At 38.9% G+C, this 23,572-nt stretch overlaps 1 protein-coding gene across 1 annotated transcript in view; it reads right to left on the bottom strand.

Annotated features, from left to right (window-relative positions):
* The window catches only part of PLPPR5 (phospholipid phosphatase related 5), a 168,816-nt gene that overhangs the window by 118,101 nt on the left and 27,143 nt on the right, over positions 1-23,572 (bottom strand). The window contains exons 2-3 of the mRNA XM_060119804.1: positions 9,246-9,378; positions 3,146-3,396 (exon numbers count right to left, since the gene is read on the bottom strand). Of these exons, the coding sequence (XP_059975787.1) occupies positions 3,146-3,396; positions 9,246-9,378 (384 nt within the window). The remainder of the gene's footprint in view (positions 1-3,145; positions 3,397-9,245; positions 9,379-23,572) is intronic.

The raw sequence follows: 23,572 nt of genomic DNA on the forward strand, positions 1-23,572 counted from the left end.
TTTGCAGATGACATGATACTATACATAGAGAACCCTAAAAATGCCACCAGAAAACTACTAGAGCTATTCAGTGAATTTGGTAAAGTTGCAGGATACAAAATTAATGCACAGAAATCTGTTGCTTTTCTATACACTAATGATGAAAAATCTGAAAGAGAAATTAAGGAAACACTCCCATTTACCACTGCAACAAAAAGAATAAAATACCTAGGAATAAACCTACCTAGGGAGACAAAAGACCTGTATGCAGAAAACTCTAAGACACTGATGAAAGAAATTAAAGATGATACCAACAAATGGAGAGATATACCATGTTCCTGGATTGGAAGAATCAATATTGTGAAAATGATTATACTACCCAAAGCAATCTACAGATTCAATGCAATCCCTATGAACTTACCAGTGGCATTTTTTACAGAAGTAGAATAGAAAGTATTAAAATTTATATGGAGACACAAAAGACCCCAAATAGCCAAAGCAGCCCTGAGGGAAAAAACAGAGCTGGAGGAATCAGACTCCCTGACTTGAGACTATACTACAAAGCTACAGTAATCAAGACAATATGGTACTGGCACAAAAACAGAAATATAGATCAGTGGAACTGGATAGAAAGTGCAGAGATAAACCCACGCACCTATGGTCAACTAATCTATGACAAAGGAGGCAAGGATATACAATGGAGAAAAGACGGTCTCTTCAATAAGTGGTGCTGGGAAAACTAGACAGGTACATGTAAAAGAATGAAATTAGAACACTCCCTTACACCATACACAAAAATAAACTCAAAATGGATTAGAGACCTAAATGTAAGACCAGACACTATAAAACTCTTGGAGGGAAACACAGGAAGAACACTCTTTGACATAAATCACAGCAATATCTTTTTTGATCCACCTCCTAGAGTAATGGAAATAAAAACAAAAATAAACAAATGGGACCTAATGATACTTAAAAGCTTTTGCACAGCAAAGGAAACCATAAACAAGACAAAAAGACAATGCTCAGAATGTGAGAAAATATTTGCAAATGAATCAACAAAGGATTAATCCCCAAAATATATAAACAGCTCATGCAGCTCAATATTAAAAAAACAAACAACCCAATCAAAAACTGGGCAGAAGATGTAAATAGACATTTCTCCAAAGAGGACATACAGATGGCCAAGAAGCACATGAAAAGCTGCTCAACATCACTAAGTATTAGAGAAGTGCCAATCAAAACTACAATGAGGTATCACCTCACACCAGTTAGAATGGGCATCATCAGAAAATCTACGAACAGCAAATGCTGGAGAGGGTGTGGAGAAAAGGGAACCCTCTTGCACTGTTGGAGGGAATGTAAATTGATACAGCCACTATGGAGAACAGTATGGAGGTTCCTTAAAAAAACTAAAAATACAATTATCATATGACCCAGCAATCCCACTACTGGGCATATGCCCAGAGAAAACCATAATTCAAAAAGGCACATGCACTCCAATGTTCACTGCAGCACTATTTACAATAGCCAGGTCATGGAAGCAACCTAAATGCCCATCAACAGACGAATGGATAAAGACGATGTGGTACATATGTACAATAGGATATTATTCAGTCATAAAAAGGAGTGAAAGTGGGTCATTTGTAGAGATGTGGATGGATCTAGAGACTGTCATATGGAGTGAAGCAAGTCAGAAAGAGAAAAACAAATATCATATACTAACGCATATATGTTGAATCTAGAAAAATGGTACAGGTGAACCGGTTTGCAGGGCAGAAATAGAGACACAGATGTAGAGAACAAACGGATGGACACCAAGGGGGGAAAGCGGCAGGGGGTGGGCGTGGTGGTGGGATGAATTGGGAGATTGGGATTGACATGTATACACTGATGTGTATAAAATGGATGACTAATAAGAACCTGCTGTATATTAAAAAAAATTAATTTAATTAAAAAAAAAGAAGTCCAGGTAGTGAGTGGTAGATTAGCTTGGATTAAAAACTTTTAAAATGTTAAAATGCACACACCCTTATGACCTCCAAAATTACCATGCCATTGTGAATGTTATGTATGATGCCATAGTTCCTCTCTTCAATTGTCCTTTCTTTAGTAACCTTTATTTCCAATCTCAAGTAGAGGTGTCACAGCAGATATTCTCTCTTTTAGAGATAAACTGACAAATTGCATCAGGAGCGTTAGAAACATTTCCATAATCAAATAGCTTGTTGAAGGTAAAAATAATTCTGTGTTTTTTCAAGTAATTAGAAATTATCAAATTTGGTTTCAAATTGGTCCTGAGGTCTCATCAATGAGCTGAAATCATAAGTAGTTATTGGCACTGTTGGACAGGAGAACTCTGAAAGGAAAAATTTTCTGCACTTTTTACTGTAGCTATGGAAAAAAGCCTTCAAAGCACACTTTCGGGAGTTCAACCTTATATAGCAGGCAAGGCACATTCTGGTGATAGAGGGAAAGACTGATGCATATAAATACTGGGGTCAAGAGCTGCCTGCCAAGGCTGCCCTTCTTCGTACTCCTGCCTGTCATTAATGCATTCAGCTTTGACCACTTACTTCCACCTAAATGTCCTAAGATAGCAGCACTTAGGGCCTGGCTCCTACCACTAAAATGATGGCAAATACTCAAAAATAAAGAAAATATATATGATTTTTAAGGGCATTTTGGTTAGTTCTATGAGAAAATATTAAAACACTCACTGAGATATTAAGATGATATAGTTACCAATAACAAAAGAACTTTCTGGAAAAAGAGTGCCTCTTTCCCCACCTTCACCAGAGAACATTAGAACTTGAGTAGGTGGCTAAGAGGCCTGGGTAGTTCTCTTAATTGCACTATTACAAGTTTATGGCAACTGCTATGGGACAAATTTGTTTCCAATAAGCCCTATTTAATAATAAAGACAAACATATTCTCAATGGAAATGCTAATGGCTATATTTTTTAATACAACCAAATACCCACACATAATCTCATGAGAGTCAACTGACTTAATTTTATTCATAGTACAAACAGCTATCATTAAAAATAAATTAAATGTCCTGCAGAAAGCTGTTACTGTGACTTCCATTATGGCAGGGAGAAATAATGTCTGCTTTGGGAGAATTACCAGAAAGACAAACTAAGAATGGTTTCTAATTCTTACTTACTGTCAGATACATAGCTGCATAGACACTGAGAGCCGCTTCTTTGGATGGAAATGTTTTCCTTGCTCTCATGATGAGATCCGGGTTGCCCGTGCAGGCCTCTTCCCCACTGATGAACTGCGTATACTGCTGACACCCAAGTGCCGTGTAGTTGGGTTTACACAGGGCGAGAAAATGTGGAGCCAGATTTCCTGTAACTACTTGTCCAGCATTTACAAAGATGTCTGTAGCAAACAGTCCAAACGTATAAATTCCTGAGGAAGAAAACACACCATTTTAACTTTTTGGTTTGCTGTGGTTCAATTTACAATACACCAAGATGGAAATATTTTAGAAACTATAAAATAGTTCCTATATATATATATATATATATATATATATATATATACATACATACATACGGTTCCTTCCATTTCACTCCCTCCAGCTCCTCCCTTTGCTTTCTGAAGCAGTGGGAGTGTTAAATTATTTAACATATTGAGCTGTCTACCACTGGCTACATTTTTATGCACGGCAGGTTTATAAGACATATGATAAAAGAAGAAAATATATTCTAAGGCTGTGTTTGGATAATGTGATTTTTTTAAATGGAGACGTGTTTGCCTTGAGAGAGTTCAGTCTATCACCTTCTGCTAATGTTAGTAATCTTTATTTTTTCCCTATTTTTGAATTTTTTTTAAATCTTACTAACATTAAGCAGAGCAGTCATCTCCCTTTGATTATGCCTCTTAAGCTCATTCAAACTGATATTAACTCAGCTGGAGGTGCCAATTAGCAGCAAAATCCAATGCATTTAAAAAATTAAAAAATCCAATTCATTTAAATATCATGGAAAATCTTAAGTAAAGCAGAATGTTTTCAGATTAATCTCTATATCGCCATCAGAAACACATTTTTTAAAGTCATGTAACAGCTAAGTCCTGCCTTATCTTTTATGGCTTGAGTTTCAACTTATCAAATTTGGGACAATTTAGTAAATAATAAAGCAAATAGATTATAATGTTTAAATTATCTTCGCAGTAGTAAAATTTATTTACTTTGTTTACCTGAAGGTATAAAATTAAGTACATAAATTTTTCTCCTTTTGTAAGGAACATGCCAATTTACTCAAATACCAAAAATATTTTCTAAATTCAATGTCATTGGTCATTATTGCCAAAACTTATCTTTCTACTTAGATAGGATAGGCAAAATAAATTCTTTGGCATCATTGTCAATAAACTTACAGATACAATCATCAAGGATGTGGTATCGATGTAATGAAATCCGTTCTTTTATAATTTGGGGTAATAAAATCCATCAGGACATTTTAAAACTATACCAAAATAATACTTCCCAAACAGTCGGTTCATTAAAAAGTCATATAATTCTATTATGATAATTAGATGCTTTTTCTCTTTGTCATATGTTTCTGGATTGTTTGTTTCCTAAGCCTTTACATAATTATTGGCAGTTGTGTTGCAACTCACCAGGATCAAATAATTTTCCAGGATTAGATACATGACTATCCTTTTCATTTTCAAAATATTATGTAACATTATGCAAGTTTCTTGCACCCAAACCTGCACACAGCAAAATTCTATGTGCATACGAACCACCATGAACCAAAGACCTTAGTTCTCTATTGAAAAAACTTACAAAGAAGCAATGAAAAGCTTTCTTTGCATCTTACCAGCATTCCATGAGCCATACAAGTAAATGCTACTAAAATCAGAAATCTGGCAGAAGCAGAGAAATGGAAAAGAACAAAGCTCAATAAAATGTTACCGCATATGATCTCTTTCCAAATCTCATGGTCTAGCATGGGAATATAAATGGCAAGTCTTCACCTCTCTTCTCTTGAAATCTAGGCTAAGAAGTACTCATTTTATTTAACCAAACCATTCTTTTTATCTGGTACAATAAGTTTTCCTGTTTAAAATACAGAGGAATGTTTGATAAGGGTATGGAAATGTCTCTTGATACTTGTGAAGTTCCCAAATGTGCTTTAGAATTAAAATAGTGCATCAGGCCCAAGGCCAATATTGAAGTTAACTACAAAGATACTTATTAAAGTGAGATCTCATGAGTGTATCCACTGTGCTGACCTCCAGAATAAAGTCACTATGAAGAGTGATGTCTTATTATGCAGTAATGCTTTGCACACAAGCTTCCATTTTATTATAACAAACTAGAAACATCCAAATCATGATAAACAAGGAAACAAGAAACAAACCAAGCTTTCCTAAATATTTTATAAAATCATATAAGAAGTAAGAAACATGCAGAGACTTAAAAGCACACTTTACTGTGTGCCGTTCAGGCGGACTTCGTTTTACTGAGGTTCGCTTTATTGGGCTTCGCAGAGAGTGCATTTTTTTTACAAATGGAAGGTTTGTGGCAACCCTGTGTTGAGCAACACTATTGGTACCATGTTTCCAATAACATTTGCTCTCTCTGTGTGTCTATGTCACATTTCAGTAATTCTCCCAGTATTTCAAAGTTTTTCATTATGATTATATTTGTTATTGGTGATCTGTGATCAGTGATCCTTAATGTTACTATGGTAATTGTTTTGGGGCAGCACAAACTGCACCCATACAATGCAGTGAATTTAACTGATAAATGTGTGTACTCTGACTGCTCCACCAACCAGCAGTTCCCCTATATTTCTCTCCCTCTCCTCAGGACCCCCTATTCCCTAAGACACAACATTATTGAAATTAGGCCATTAAAACTCCTACAGTAGCCTCTAAGTGTACGAGTGAAAGGAAGAGTCACACATCTCACTCTTAATCAAAAGCTAGAAATGATGAAGCATAGTCAAAAGCTGAGATAGGCTGAAAACTAGGTCTCTTGTGCTAAACAGTCAGCCAAGTTGCAAACGCATAGGAAAAGTTCTTGAAAGATGATAAGAAAGCGGAAGAGCCTTACTGCTGATATGGAGCAAGTTTTAGTGGTCTGGATAGAAGATCAAACCAGCCATAATATTCCCTTAAACCAAAGCCTAATCCAGAGCAAGGCCCTAACTCTCTTCAATTCTATAAAAGTTGAGAGAGGGCTTCCCTGGTGGCGCAGTGGTTGAGAGTCCGCCTGCCGATGCAGGGGATGCGGGTTCGTGCCCCGGTCTGGGAAGATCCCACATGCCGTGGAGCGGCTGGGCCCGTGAGCCATGGCCGCTGAACCTGCGCGTCCGGAGCCTGTGCTCCGCAGCGGGAGAGGCCACAATGGTAAGAGGTCCGCATACCACAAAAAAAAAAAAAAAAAAAAAAAAAGTTGAGAGAGATGAGGAAGCTACAGAAGAAAAGTCTGAAGCTAGCAGAGGATGATTCATGAGGTTTAAGGAAAGAAGTCATCTCCATAACAGGAAAGTACAAAGTGAAGAAGCAACTGCTGATATAGAAGCTGCAGCAAGCTATCCAGAAGATCTAGCTAAGATCATTACTGAAGGTATCTACACTAAACAACAAATTTTCAATGTAGACAAAACAACCTTCTATTGGAAGAAGATGCCATCAAGGACTTTCAGATCTAGAGAGAAGAAAATGACTGGCTTTAAAGCTTCAAAAAACAGGCTGACTCTCTTCTTTGGGGCTTATGCAGCTGGTGATTTTAAGGTGAAGCCAATGCTCACTTACTATTCTGTAAAGCCTAGGGCCCTTAAGAGTTATGCTAAATATACTCTGCCTTTTCTCAATAATGGAACAACAAAGCCTGGATGACAGCATTATCTGTTTACAGCATGACTTACTGAATATTTTAAGCCCACTGTTGAGACCTACTGCTCAGAAAAAAAATTCCTTTCAAAATATTACTGCTCATTCACAATGCACCTGGCCATCCAAGAGCTCTGATGGAGCTGTACAATGAGATTAATGTTGTTTTCATGCCTGCTGACACAACATTCATTCTGCAGGTCATAAGGAATAATTCTGATTTTCAAGTCTCATTATTTAAGAAATACATTTCATAAGTCTGTAGCTGCCATAGATAGGGATTCCTCTGCTGGATCTGGGCAAAGTTAACTGAAAACCTTCTGGAGAGGATTCACCATTCTAGATGCCATTAAGAACATTCATGATTCATGGGAAGAGGTCAAAATATTAACATTAAACAGGAGTTTGAAAGAAGGTGATTCAACCCTCATGGATGACTTGGAGGGGTTCAAGACTTCAGTGGAGGAGGTCACTGAAGATGTGGTAGAAATAGGAAAAGAATTAGAAATAGAAGTGGAGCTTGAAGATATGACTGAATCACTGCAATCTCATTATAAAACTTGAATGGATGAGGATTTGCTTCTACGGATGAGGAAAGAAAGTGGATTCTTGAGATGGAATCTAATCCTGGTGAAGGTGCTATGAAGACTATTGAAATGACAACAAAAGATTTAGAATCTTTCATAAACTTAGTTGATAAAGCAGCAGCAGGGTTTGAGAGGATTGACTACCATTTCTAAAGAGGCTCTACCATGGGTAAAAAGCTATCAAACAGCATTGCATGCTACAAAGAAATCGTTCATAAAAGGAAGACTCAATCACTATGGCTAACTTCATTGTTGTCCTATTTTAAGAAGTTTCCACAGCCACACCAACCTTCAGATGCTACCACCCTGATCAGTCAGCAGCTGTCAACGTTGAGGCAAGACCCTCCACCAGCAAAAAGATTACAACTCATTAAAGGCTCAGGTGATGATTAGCATTTTTTAGTGATTTTAATTTTTAAAAGTATTTTTAATTAAGGTATGTATTTTTTTAAGACATAATGCTATTGCACAATTAACAACCTACAACAGAGTGTAAACGTAACTTCTATATGCACTGGGAAACCAAAAACTTCATGTGACTCGCTTTATTGCCATATTCGCTTTATCGTAGTGGTCTAGAACTGAGCTCAAATATCTTGGAGGTATGCCTGTATATTCTTTAGAAATATGTGCATAAATGAATAAAAGTATTTTACTTAAGTAGGCATAATATAATTTAACAATATTTAGGAAGGTTCAACTTCATTGAAATACTTTAGTTCTGAGTATAGTATTGTTTATTTTGTTATTAAATGTTTCTCATGCAAAGATTAAATGGGTCAAGAACACAGTATTGACGTATGTGAAAAATATAACTTTTAAAGTTTCATATAAAAGCTATCCCTTCAACAGTATAAATGAGGGCTGTGGGGAATGTATAAGTTGATGGCAATAACATGAACAGTCTTAGATATGAAGACCTTTCGTCTCCAGAGAGATTTAAAGGCATGATGACATTTGATTAGTCTTTAGTGGGTTTATATATAGATTAGGTGATCTGTGAATAATATCTCCAAAGTCTTCATCTTGTTCCCATCAATATGAGAAATATATCGAAGGGTTACAGTATCCGTAATCTTAATACTGATCAGAATTTATCTTAAATGTTATTTAGTATATATAGATGTACTTTTTCTTATTTGATAAAGCCAGGAAATAATAATCTATATTAAGTTTTATTGTTTCAGTTACAAAAACCTGTCTTGGCCACGTGTCTTTTGAATTGAGATGATTTTCACTAATTTGTCAATGTTCATATCATTGGTGCTAGAATTTGAGATTTAAAGTATCAGTAAATCTTGTCCCCTAATAAAATCACCAGTACATTTCTGTAAAAAATGGTTTTTGTACCATTTTTTGGAAAAAAAACAACAACTCAGAAGTAGTTCATGGAGTGCTACTTATGATAATTAACAAATACAGCATTTCTTTTATTTGTCCAGCTATTTTCCCTGTCCTTCGTGATGTTCGATAACCAACCTAGATTATCATTTCTACCTAAGCGTTGTTTCTGAAATTTAATAAACATAGTAAATCATTTCTTTTAATTACATAATTTTTAGTTTCTTTTAGAATTTAAATATCCAAGTGTGGTGGGATTTGTTTTCCTTAAAATAATATGGAAATGACACCACGAAATGGAGTTTTGCAAAACAGGAGAGAAAATAGTATGCAGTGTTTATTTTTAAAAACCAAATTGAAACATTTCAAAGAAAATATAATCTAATATTCGAATACAGTTAATATGCTGGTCATTTTAAAAATTGGCTTATACATAAACATTGTTTCAGCAACAATAAAAACAATTCAATGAACACATACCAAGAAATCGCACAGTTCTCCTCACCAGTGGGTTTATATAGCAACAGTCTCCAGTTAAAATAGTTTTCTCCTGGTTTTCAAAATCCCTTGTGGCCAGTTGTAGGCAAAACACAGCAGTTTCTCCAACTATTATCTTCCAAGGAAATAAAAGATTAAAGAACATTAGAATTTAACCAGTATAAATGTAGAATATTTTTATTTTTAAAAAATGCAAAAAAAGGACTTCCTTTGAGTGGTAATAATCTCAATATAAACCTGAACCATATTTGGGTAACCTGACCCTTTTTTTTTTTTTTTGAGGTACACGGGCCTTTCATGGTTGTGGCCTCTCCCGTTGCGGAGCACAGGCTCCGTACGCACAGGCTCAGCGGCCACGGCTCACGGGCCTAGCTGGTCCGCGGCATGTGGGATCCTCCCGGACCGGAGCACGAACCCGTGTCCCCTGCATCGACAGGCGGACTCTCAACCACTGCGCCACCAGGGAAGCCCCAGACCCTTTATTATAACCTTAATCCTTATATATATAAAACCCATATTTCCCTCAATTCAAAAAAGTATTAAAATGATAAATTATGAATAAAAAGACTATAACATTTTTGCTTTCTAAAAGACTTCATTAGAAGTGAAATATATGAAAGATCTTTGCTTTAAGGATGCACTCATTTTTTATCTGTAATTAAATTTCAAGTTTCATTTTTAAGTGATTATGTCTCATTTAAATTTGACTCTGCCATAGATATCAGAACAAATCTCAATGAAAATAATCTTGGGACTTCCCTGGTCGTCCAGTGGTTAAGACTCCACACTACCAATCCAGGGGGCCCGGGTTCGATCCCTGGTCAAGGAACTAGATCCCACATGCTGCAACTAAGAGCCTGCAGGCTGCAACTAAAAGATCCCGCATGCCGCAACTAAATATCTTGCATGCCGCAACGAAGACCCTGCATGCCGCAATGAAGACCCGGTGCAAACAAATAAAAAAATAACTAAATAAATAAATAAATATCTTTTTTTAAAAAAAGAATGTTTTTATTTAAAAAAGAAAAGAATCTTGAAAGGATCTGATATAAATATACCAATATAAAATTATATTAATACTTTTATAACAAGAAAATATAATCAAAATAGTGTCACTATTCTATCTGGGACATTATTAAGAATTGTAATCACTAATATATTCTTTATATTTTAGTATGCATATGTCATTTTATTTTATTTTATTTTTTATTTTTTATTTTTTTGCAGTATGTGGGCCTCTCACTGTTATGGCCTCTCTCGTTGCGGAGCACAGGCTCCAGACGCGCAGGCTCAACAGCCATGGCTCACGGGCGCAGCCGCTCCGTGGCATGTGGGATCTTCCCAGACCGGGGCATGAACCCGTGTCCCCTGCATCGGCAGGCAGACTCTCAACCACTGCGCCACCAGGGAAGCCCGCATATGTCATTTTAATCGTCATAAAAACTATATGAAACAGAGAATATTATCATACCTCTTTGACAAGGGAAAAAAACAAGGCTTGGAACTCAAATGAATTGTCAAAGGCCACAGAGCTAGTGAGGAGAAAAATTAGGTTCTGATACAGATTCTTTACTCAACTATGTGATTCATGAAAGGACCTGGCTACCTTCTACTGGTGTTTGTACCATTTCATTAGTTTTTATACATGGTCTTTAAAATCACTCATCAGGGTATTAGAACAAGTGTCATGTGTCATAATACCATTTTACAGATGAGGAAATGAAAGCTTGAGGAGGTTAAATAATTTGCTTCCCATAAAGCCAGTCAGAAGCCAAGCAGAAATTTCTGACTCAGCCCTAGATCTTCTGACTCTATTTAACACCACAAACAACCACACTAGAAATAAGATTATGAGAAAAGAAATAGGAGCCAATAGCATGTCTCCTAATTTGTCATTGTTTAGGTTAGTTTTTAGGTCATCTTATCAAGGTTAAATAACGCACTATATAGGGAGTCCCTGACATCCACTGGAGAAGTGATTTTGGGGTCTTTGTGAAAAGATACACCTATGATTACCAGATATTCAAAATTATGAGTGGGAGGTAGAGAAGGAGATCACAGGAGACTAATTTTATCCCAATATGGGCAACAGATTATGAGGCATCTCTTAATTTTTATCCTTCCTTCTACCTCCTTTTCCTCTACTATATTTCTTCTTCCCAGTATGTGAGGGTTCAAAGTTTAACCAGAAGATGTTGAGCTGAATTACTTTAAAGGAATCTAGTCTTGCCTATCTGGTAAGGTAGAATTGAATTAGGAAAGGCTAGAGGCTATAGCTTTCCAAATCCTCCTGAAATTTTTAACAGGCAAAGTCGAGCAGGTCAGCCTAAACAGGCACAACAGGTATTTTTTATGGGTTCATCAGCTGCCACCAGGGTCCTAGGAGAAACTGACAAATAGACAAGCTGTGTGTCTGACACCTTCTTATCTCCCATTCTGAATCACTCTTTCATGCCCTACCTTCCTCTCTGCTGCTCCTTGAAAGAAGTTACTTTCTGAGTTCTCAGTTCCAACTTCTTCCAGGTCTGTTTTACCCCAAAATGTTCCAAATTCTAACATTCTATTATCCACTCCACATCATGAGCTGACTGATGCCCTCCGATTCTGCCCTCTGAGCCTTCTCTTCTCCACAGCAGGTATCATGGGGTCTCCACTCCCGGGTTGGCTCCACCCCACAGTACACTAAAACCACAACTCAGTCTGTTAACACATTAAACCCCCTAGACTGTAGTAGATACCCAAGAATTCTTATTGAATGCATGAATGAGTCCCATCCTCAATAGATCGGAAGGTCTTACTCTGCCTCTGACCTTTTACCTGACTCCTAAATAATCACCTTTTTCTGCCTTGTTCTTGTGATGAAGGCTCTACCCTCTACCCTAGTTCCTATAAGCAGATCCTGTATGTTTAGTCTCTGACTTGGTTACCCATTTACTTACCAGACTAAAAGCTGCTTTGTCCAGGATACTCTTCCCAGTTTTCCTAATGCTAACCTCTCGCTTGTCTATATCCCTGCAAACTGCATGTTTTTGAGCTTCCTGTTTCTGTCTTGAGCATATCTGTCAAAACACTGTCTCAGTCAATATTATTTGGCTGCTACTAAAAGAATCCCACTCAAACTGGATTAAGAAGAATAGGGAATTTATTCTAAGGTTGGTGGGTTATCTCAGAACCTAGTGTGAAAGGGCACAGGATTAGGTTCAGGGATGGAAATTTCTCAGGAGTCCAGGCAACTACTCTCTCAGTCTCATTCTTCTTCTCTGGAGTCATGCTGTCTCTCATCTCAGCTTGTCTCTGAATGCCTGACTCATTCTTGTCTTTCTGCAGCCGCTTCTCCTGCTTCCTAGTGTACACAAGTGCTCCAGCCGGCCCCCAGAGCCCTGCTTCAACATGTCAGCTCAGTTCAAGGAAAATTCGACTAATTAGATTTACTGAACCTCAATTCAAAATTCCCGGAAGGTTCAGCTTGAGACAGGTGTCTCTTCGGTCCAATTAACCAAGGTTAAGAAGGTGTGATATGGTGTATGAAAACTGCCTGGTGGGTAGAAAGGTTAGTTCCCAAAAAAAGAGAGTTGCAGTGATGTCTACTTCAAACTCCCATCCATTATATCTTGCTGGACCTCCTCCATGCTAGTTCTTGCCCTTCGACTAGCACTTTCTACCATGTTCTCTGGATGCTGGCTTCTGTCTGCCTACCTGGACTTCATCTCATCAAATTCATGTGCCTAGGCCCTAGTGTCTGCTTTTCTTCAGTGGGTATGTCTGCTTCCCATGCCCCAGTTCTCCCTCCCTCACTGTGACATCTGTGGAACTCCTCATCCAAATCATATTCTTTCTTAACTTCCCTCATCCCAACTTCCTAAGTCAAAACTCCCATTGCTACACCTCTCAGATAAATTCAAGTAATGAAAATAACACAATTCTTATTACGATGAATACCTAGATGCCTCTGAGTTAAGGACCCTGCACTGATGTTTAAGGAAGGGTTTATAATCTAGTTGGGCAGACACAAGGTGAGGTAATTAATAATGGTGCAAGGCTGTAAACGCTGAGTTTTGACTGGTTTGGACAATAAGTGCCAGTAGAACATTTAGGAAGTGTCACTGAGTCACTGAGGGCATTTATGGTGGCCAGGAAATGTGCCACTAGGATCTCCTGCTCTGGGCAGGCTTTTGGTCTGATGTTCCCAGTTGTCACACCTCTGGATCAAATACTGAGTCCCTGCTGAGGCCACACTTCCTGCAGGCTCCTCCTGGCAATGGCTAGGCATGGTGGGGGAATTCAAGTGAGTCTATTCCTCTAAGATGTGGGATAAAGCCTCCCCATGATGCTGGCCTTTCTTGGAACTGTGCTGTACTCTGAGGCACTTCCTACCCAATCCTCCTTCCTTCCCCCTCTCCTTCACAGGGGTCAGCCTTCCATCACAGTCTGAAGGTTCTCCTTGCCTTCTCTGGTTTACCACCCTGCAACTATTAGCTTTTACAAGTGTTTCCCTTGATAAATATATGGTATATATCTAATCACATTTAGTACCTGCTTCTAGAAGAACCCAAATTAACATGGCATCAAAGAAAGACAGGGGGTGATTCTTACTACACTTCAAGGAAGTATAGTTCTTAGACAGATGTAGAGGATTTGGATAGAAGCTCTATGGGGAAGACAGTACTAGGAGAGGAAAGGAGATAGCCTTTCTCCTTGTAGCTTTCAACTTGAGCTGAACATAAGGCTAAAGTGGACTGAGTTTGCCTTGGAGGTAGAGGCTCTGGTCAGTGAACTGCAGACCTAAATTCTATGTTCCCTGATTTTATCAGGTTCTTTTTCTCTTGACCTGTCAGAAGCCCTCCCTAGAGGATTTCACTCCTCCTAAGGCTTTACCAACCCCTGCTACCATAACAAGTCCTAAATATTTCTCTCTCCCCTGAGCTCCAGATGCAGGTCTCCAACCACCTATCAAATAGCAACATCTCAACATGCTCAGACCTACATACTGAAGCCTCAAAGCCTTCCCAACCAAACTGAAATTCTAGTCTCCCACCCTAAACTACCTGTCCAACTTGGACACACAGGCTAAAACTCTCACACCCTTACACACCAGGCTGAAACCATTTCCCTCCTCTGCCTCTCTCTATCAACTGCTAACTTCTATTGCTCTTATATTTTAATATTCTTGTATTGCTCTTATATTCTCAGAACTCACCTCTGTGCTTGCGTTTTCCCTGCTCAAATTGTGTGCAATCCAAATTTCCTGTTTACAATTTCCAGTGTGTCTTCATAGCCAATGGAGTAACAGAAATTGTTGTAAGAGATTGTTTACAGGTGAACCTAAACCTATCTTTTTCAGCTTCCCTTACAAGCCTCCAGACACGCTATGTTCTAGTCACAGCTAAACATTTTCATTCCCCAACATACCAGGCATTCCCATACATTCTGGCTTGTATACTTGGTCCACGCTTATGATAGGCAATGGTAGGCAGTTCTGTTCTTAAGACATGATTTACATACTGCCTACTCTACTGCAACTCTATTCCTGGTACAACCCATCCCTCCCTCCCTCTGTGTTCCAATAGCACTTTGTATATTTATTATGGTACTTTACACATGCTTTTACAAGTATCAGTAACATCTGTCTCCTCCACTTAATTGAGAGCTTCTCTGAGACAGGGATTGTATAATGTTATCTTTATATTTCCATATTAAAACACAGTGATTGGCAGTAAATATGAATGGCTGCATGAATGAATGAAATCGAGCTCAATCTGCCCTTAATAGATAAGGACACCAACCCAGAGAGAAATAAAGAAGTCAAACATGGTTGTTACTGGCACAACCAGAATCTGAATCCAAATTTAGAGCTATTTTGACCACAGCCTTTACCTAGGAATGTGTAAGCTTTTCCTCTAATTTTCCCAGGTTAAGCCAGGTCGGCCCCCTGATCCCTACAGACACTCCTCAATGCTCAGGTTACATCCTGGAGTCCCACCATACTCCTAGCATTTCTACAGTTTTAAGGGAAAGGTGCTGAGGCACAAAGCACTTTTATAACTCCTGGAATCTCCAGATATAAGAGAACTGAGTATAGAAAAAGACTTTCCTGATCCTTTTGACACACACACCAGTCTTCCCACAAAGACCAAAAAAGCTTCACACCACCCTTTCTAACTCTGCCATTATTATTTTGAGGTTCTCTTTCCAGTAAAATGTCTTCATATTTCTACTGCATGCATTAGGTTCTTACATGTAACTGAGGACCTGGTGCTTTGGTCCTTTCTCACCATTGTCAAGAAGGAGTTCTTAATCTGGAGTCACTGGCTGCCATTTTCAGTAGATTCCCAAAGCAGCCCTTGGGGAAAGATCATAATTGGTTGCTTTCTCTCCTGGGAGTGGGAGACAGGGAAACATGACAGGACAAGGGCATGGAAGCCATAGATGGAGATGCTAAAAGCTTTGTAGTTTTCCTTGATAAAATTCCCTTTCTCTGTGAACTTATCAATGAGAGCTGTTTCCAGAGAGAGTTGAGATGATGAACAGTGTTAACTGAGACCCACCAAGAGGAAGCATGGCCCCTCCTGCCTGCCACAGGCTGCAGCGGGCTACAGAGAATGAGAAAGGAATAGAACATCGGGAAGGACACCTGTGGCTCTGGTGGGGAGAATCAACCCGCTTCCCATGGGCCAGCAGTTCATTGGGGCCATTCCTCCCCCACCTCAGCAAAAGCTCCCCATTCACTGGGAAATAAAAGAAAAAAAAAAGACTCTACTGGTAGAGGGGGTGTAGGCTGGCACAGTAAGAACACAGTAGTCAACCCTCACTTCATTTCTTGCATCTGCCTTCCAGCTCCCCTCATCTGGGCTCACTAACCTCATCCCACCATCACGCCTCCCCTGCTAAGAGAGGGGAAGGCCCCTGTTTCCCCAGTTCCATTGGAAGCCCTCAAGCAACCTCCATGGAAGGTTGCTGTCCTTCATGGTCCATGACAATATATCTGGAATGTGATAAGATGCCCACCAAGGGCTCAGGAGCTGATACTGAAGGGCTGTCACTGCTTCACAGAGCTGTGTCTGAGCAACTGTGCTGTTCCTTGAGTCACAGTCCCCTCCCCACTGCACCCTGACAGTCTACCTCCTTGGAGGAAACAGTTGTGCTCCTGAGCCTCACCCAGCCTGTAAATGGAAGCCCTACAGTCCACTGACCAACCAAAATGAAGTACTATATGCTCCCTATGACACACCACCCTCTGAGTCACTCCATCATGCTTTACTGAACTCAGTGTTGACATTATGAAGCTGCTTGAACCCTACCTTGCTTATCGAGCTGGGCCTATACAGTCCCCCTTCCTAAATGACCCATCAATGCCTCCATCTCATCTTTGAACACAGATCTGGTATCCAGTTCTGTTTCTTATCTTTTACTATGTTCGTCAGTGAGTAGAAAGCTCCATGTGGCTGATGAAAGCAACCTACAAAAATACAGGTGTGAATCATATATCACTTAGTATAAATTTCTCTGTTATGAGCACATAATGTTGCTTTCATACCTCAGCTTCCAGGGCTTGACCCTCTGTTATCCCTACTTTTTCATGACAAAATACAGAAGTAAGTTTTTTGCAGGATGATAACATCATAGTAGACTTTCATCAAATGTCAAACTCCAAATAGCTTTATGTTTTCACTTATAAAAACCCAATTAGAAATTCCTCTCCCCTTCAACTGGTGGTCACTCAAATATGTCCATGCTTCATTGGTTTGAAATTAGCACAGGAAAAATATTTCAGATTGTACTACAGCAGCAGAAATCATGCAGTGTGGTGGTACTGGACATGTGTCTCACACATTTCAAATATATGTCAAATAATAATATCAACTTTAAATCATAAAAGTTTAGTAATGGCACACAGTTAAGTTTTAAAATGTAGGAGGGTACTGGGTTTATATGTAGGTTCCTATCAACCACATTTTGCATTCTTGGTTATTATACAGACATATATAGAGACAGAGCCCACTTCCCATCTAGCCAAGGAAAGTTCTAAGCTATACTAAGAGGTAAAAAGCTACACTGGGTACTATCTCATTAATTTTGTGTCATGATACAGAAAAACAGGTTTCTTCTGTGTATATATGGATTTCACTCTCTCTAAGTAAGGCAGTTGTTAACTTCTTGGAACAGTTTCTGAGTGAAATTGAGGTTAGGAGAGAGGAGAATTAATTGAACTAAAATAGTAATATAGTTAGTGAAGAAGTAGTTGCACAATCCCTCCCAGCAATTCAGAAACTATGGCTATATCTTGCTATAACCTGTTTATGTTTCATAATTTGACCACCAAAAACTTATATTCTCATTTTCATACTATAAAGTAGCTGTGGGAAGTGGCTACCTAGCTGGACCAACATTCCCTGCACACCCACCTCTAGGTGATTTACACCAAAGGATGAATTAGCTATGGTAGTTTCAGACCAAAAAGGCAAAAAATCAGGTGACTTCTCCATGTTCTCTTCCTGCATCTGTTGACTGGAAGCAGAGAGATTTCTGGGTCCATCAGTTGTTGGTGTCACAAGACGGAAGGAGTCAAGGTCCCTGAATCAGCAGCCCTGCGCTGGACTGTTACATGAGTGAAAAACTCTAGTGTATGAAGCCAGTGAAGTGTGGCGGTTTATTTGTTACAGCAGCTAGAACTTGCTAATTTACCTGTTTTTCATAAAAAGGGAATAAGTCTCAGGCTCAGAGTACTCAGCAGAAAATAACTGGCTATAATAAAAAAACATTGGTTTTCACTGTATTTAATTTATGGTTACCCTCTATTTATCAAGTGATACCAGTGTTCCATTTACAGTAATAATACAAGTTTTCTTTTATAATAACTTGTTAGCAAAGTAGATTGATTTAAAGAAAAAATAAATGATAGTTGAGGGGATATGCAGCCATGATAGAAATCATGAAGGTGATACCCTGAGAGGTAAATTTGGGAAACATTTAACATATAATAAAAGCTAACTTAAAGCTTCTGCACAGCAAAAGAAACAATCAACAAAATGAAAATGCAAACTATGGAATGGGAGAAAATATATGCAAATCATGCAGCTGATAAGGGGTTAATATTCAAAACATATAAAGAACTCACACATCTCAACAGCAAAAAAGTCAACCCAATTAAAAAGTAGGCAAAGGAACTGAATAGACAGTTTTCCAAAGAAGAGTTACGAATGGCCAACAGGTACATGAAAAGGTGCTCCATATCACTAATTATCAGGGAATGTAAAGCAAAACCACAATGAGATATCACCTCACACTTGTGAGAATGGCTATCATCAAAAATATGAGATAGCAAGTATATGAGAGGGTATGGAGAAAAGGGAACCCTTGTGCACTGTTGGTGGAAATGCAAAGTGGTAAAACTACTATGGAAAACAGTATGGAGGTTTCTCAAAAAATTAAAAATAGAACTACCATATAATCAGCAATCCCACTTCTGAGGGGTATTTATCCAAAGGAACTGAAATCAGGATATAGAAGTTACCTGCACTCTTAGGTTCAGTGTGGCATTATTCACAATATCTAAGATGTGGAAACAACCTTAGTGTCCAGTTATAGCTGAACTGATAAAGCAAGATGTGTTATGTGTGTGTGTGTGTGTGCGTGTGTGTACAGAATGGAGTTCAACCATGAGAAAGAAGGAAATCCTAGTTTGTGACAACTTTAATGAACCCCGAGTGCATTATGCTAAGTGAAATAAATCAGACAGAGAAACACAAATACTGCATGGTATCACTTATATGTGAAATCTAAAGAAACAAAGAAAGTCAAACTCATAGAAACAGAGAGTAGAATGGTGGTTTGGTTATCAGGGGCTGGGAGGTTGGGGAAATGGAGAGATACTGGTCAAAGGGCACAAATTCCAGTTATAAGATTAACATCTTCTGGGCTTCCCTGGTGGTGCAGTGGTTGAGAATCTGCCTGCCAATGCAGGGGACACGGGTTCGAGCCCTGGTCTGGGAAGATCCTACATGCTGCGGAGCAACTGGGCCCATGAGCCACAACTGCTGAGCCTGCGCATCTGGAGCCTGTGCTCTGCAACAAGAGAGGCCGTGACAGTGAGAGGCCCGCGCACCACAATGAAGAGTGGCCCCCGCTCGCCGCAACTAGAGAAAGCCCTCGCACAGAAACTAAGACCCAACACAGCCAAAAATAAATAAATAAATAAATTTATATTAAAAAAAGATTAACATCTTCTGGGGTTCTAATGTACAGCATGGTGATTATCGCTAAAAATACTGTATTATATACTTGAAGGGTGCTGAAAGAGTAGATCTTAATTATTCTCACCACATACACAAAAATGTGTAATCACGTGATGATTGGAGGTTGGAGGTGTCAGCTAGGGCTATAGTGGTGATCATTTTGCAATATAAAATGTATCAAACCAACACACTGTACACCTTAAACTTACACAATGTTATATTTCAATTATATCTCAATAAAGGTGGGGGGAAAAAGATTTCAAAAACACATAGCATTTACGACATTTTAGGGACTATTCTTAGTGCTTTGCAAATATTTACCAATTTAATATTTAAAACAACCCTATGAGGTATGTACTGTTATTGAAATCCAGTTACAGATGAAGACTATGAAGCACAGAGAAAGTGTCTAGGATTGGATATAGAGTGAGGAACCAACCTCTCAACCCAAGGCAGCCCACCTCCTGAGCCCATGCTCTCAATCTTTACATGTTAAGAGCAGTGGTTAAGATGTGGGTGTGCGACAACAAGGAGGCCCTAATACCTTAAGGAGAGGACAGATTTAGTGCAACAGTGGGTCAAAGGTAGCTTAGATAGGGGGCTAGGAGGCCAAGAACTAGATTTGTTCCTGTGAATTAAGGTTTGTAGTGTTTAAAAAGAGACTCCTGTTAAAATGCAGGTAGCAGGGGATAAGAGACACATGAAAGCTGTCAAGCCACCCAATGGATGAGACAATCTTATTAAATCATTTTTAATTGGGAAACCAGAGGAAAGGGATATGTTTTTTTGAGAGTGCTCGATGGGTGGTGATTCCCAGATTCGGTCACCACACAAGCAGCATCAGCAGCATCTGGGAACTTGATGGAAATGCAACTCGGGCCTCACCCCAGTCCTACTGACTCGGCAACTCTGGGCACGGGTTCCAGCCGTTAGTGTTTTAATAAGCCCTCAAGCTCTCTACAGGCTATTTCAAGGAGTCTAAAACTCCTGATTACCACATTTTAAATTTGTCAGGGACATTTTATAAAAGAGGTTTCTAGATATTTATTTGAACAAATAATTATTAGGTACTTGTACTGTGCAAAGAGCTATTCTAGGCATTGTAGTGAAGGGTGGGATTGTAGAAGAGGTTAAAGTTAAATGAATCCTAAAATAAAAAGAAATCCAATGCTCTCACTTTCCAGATTTTGTTTGTTTGTTTGTTTGTTGTTGTTTTTGTTTTTTTGTGGTACGCGGGCCTCTCACTGCTGTGGCCTCTGCCATTGTGGAGCACAGGCTCCGGACGCGCAGGCTCAGTGGCCATGGCTCACGGGCCCAGCCGCTCCGTGGCATGTGGGATCTTCCCGGACCGGGGAACGAACCCATGTCCCCTGCATCGGTAGGTGGACTCTCAACCACTGTGCCACCAGGGAAGCCCCTTCCAGATGTTTTACATGAGACTTGGAGAGATGAAGTACCCTGACAGGTCACCCAGTGCTCAGCACCCCAGCAGGTCATGCTCATTCTCTGGCTCAGAGTCTACTCACTGCACTTCTCACTATGGCTGAAATGCAGGAGGACATCAGAGAAACATCCAACTTCCCTGCCACTATGGTCACATACACAAGTAATACTAGTGAATGAACAAAGAAGGGGTGAGATAAGGAGTAAGTGCTGACAGAGGACTTGAGTATGCGAGTGAGCAAACACCCTTGTAGAAAGGGATCCAGTCTAAGCAGTGTGGTCAGTATTAACTCTCTAGGGCCTGAGGACCAGAGAGCAGAGGATGGAGAAATACTACCTGGAATGTTTGCCCCAAGCCCAGGAAAGGCATGCCTGTGTCTCCAAGGCAGTACAGTAAGTATGGGCTCGAGAACCTGACTGCCTGGAATTGAGTCCTGCCTTTACCTCTTCTTAGCTGAATGACCTTAGATAAGTCACATAACTTCTCCTTGCCTCAGTGACTTCATCTATTAAAAAAAAAGATGATAGAAATAATGCATCATGAGCTGTGGTAAAGATTAAATGAGTTAACTGTTACAAAATTCTCAGAACAGGAGCTAGCACAGAGTAAGCACTCTACACATTTTAGCTATCATTAGATGACCTTGAAGAATCTGTCCAGCTCAGATCTGTGATGGGTTAGTGTTTGTGGTAAGGGAATCTGGGATGCCTGGAATAGCATAATAAAATGGTTTGATAAGTTGGAATAGTATGAAAGTCCTGCCACTAATCTTGGGGGGGCACACGTGTGTTGTGTTGGGGGGTTGGCAGAGCAGCATGAGGATGCAGAAAAAGGAAACACAGTCTGCCTAACAAGGCACAGATTTACATGCTATGCTCATTCTTGTTTTTTTTTTTTAATGACTAGATGCTTGTGAAAACCATTAAAAAAACTTCTTTCCTATTTAAAATAATAGCTGCTAATTAAACTTTACATGATATCCATACTTTGCCCAACCATTCATATAAATGTAGTGAACATAAGCTATGAGAAAAATGAATTATAAGAGCACTGTAATATAAATTCATTTTTCATATTTGTAGTGTTTTTTTTAAAATTTTAACATATAGGGTCAAATTCTGCATGTTCACAAATCTGTAGGCCAGTACAGTTATAGTGTACCTGTCATTCCTCAAAAGAGCTAGCTTATAATTAATAAAAACTAGTATACAGGTTATTAGCTTGCTTTTAAGCTCTTCTAAAATACATGTTTGAATTAATTTCCCCTGTTCTTATCAACCATAAAAAAGCAACATGAGAAAATTTATTATTTGGGACCTGGAGATAACAGAGTTTTTAGAAATGAGCCTTTGAAGCACAAGCAGTAATGAAATGTCCCTATGTCAGTGCTTCTAAAACTAAGTTCAACAGGATGTAAAGTAATGTTTTTTTGTTTTCTTGTTTGTTTGGGGTTTTTTTTAGGGAGGTTGGGAGGAGACTCCTAGATCAAAAAAAAAAAAAAATCAGCTGAAAGCTGCAAACTCTAACCCTTCCTGGAGACCCACAGGGCACATTAGCACATCAAGATTCATAATTTCCAGCTACCCTATGATGGTATTATTCTACTGTCTTCATTTTATGGATGAGGACACTAAGGTGTAGAGAGGTTATCTGACTTATCTAAGGTCATTCAGGTAATAAGTCAGGAGGTCAGGACTCACTCAGCTCCATGCAGTCCAGTTCTGGAGTTCAACTTGACATCGTAAAGTTGTATTATCTTGCTTTATTTTAGGAAGAAAAGTCTGGTAGCTAAAGCTTTCTTGCCTGAACTTTCTGCATTTAAAAGTGTAATTTCCTCCCAATTAGCTTTCCTACATAACCCAAAGCATGACAATCTGTTAAAGAAAACTGTTAACTTTCCAAAATTGATTTGATCTTAGCAATCTATCTTCTAGGGACAATCCTGGTAGAGTTGTATCCCAGAAACACTAGGCAGAGTTAAAAGCAAAATCTTTTTTTTTTTTTTAAGAAGAGAAAAATTCACATTTAGGAAGGATTAGCTAGTATAGCTATTTATGATAATTGGATAAAAGAATTAGGGCTCCTTAGAAAAAGTAAAGCTGAGAAATGCTAACTTTATAAAGCAATGATGAACTCATTCACCACTTCCCTAGTTATTAAGAAGAGGAGAGAAGAATGTCTAAAGCAAAAGAGACCAAGTAATAATTCACACGAGAGAGAAAAATATTACTCTGAAAAATGACACAGGTGGGAAATAAAGAGGCTTTTAAGTAGTGTTTTGAGATGTATCTGTGTAGCAGAAAAGCACCCAGGGAAGGATAGTGGGATTTACCTGACCTTTTCAATCGATGGCTAAGAAAGAATGACATTTCTTCTCTATAGTACGGATGAGTTATATGTTCCCTTACTGGACTTCTTTGGAATGCCTGCTGGCAACTGAATCTGGGGAGAATAATCTCAGGACCTGAGCCGATGTAGTAACCCTTCATTACTGTCTTTAGTGGACAGTAATTTTTTTTTTTTTTTTTGCTAGTTTGAAGAATCTACACTGCTGTTTGGTTAAGATTTCTCCTGGACCAAAATACAAGTTTCTATTGTACAACAGGACTGAATGATTAGTGGTCACCTTCAAG

Source organism: Mesoplodon densirostris, chromosome 2 (assembly GCF_025265405.1).
Source record: "Mesoplodon densirostris isolate mMesDen1 chromosome 2, mMesDen1 primary haplotype, whole genome shotgun sequence".
Lineage (NCBI taxonomy): Eukaryota > Metazoa > Chordata > Mammalia > Artiodactyla > Ziphiidae > Mesoplodon > Mesoplodon densirostris.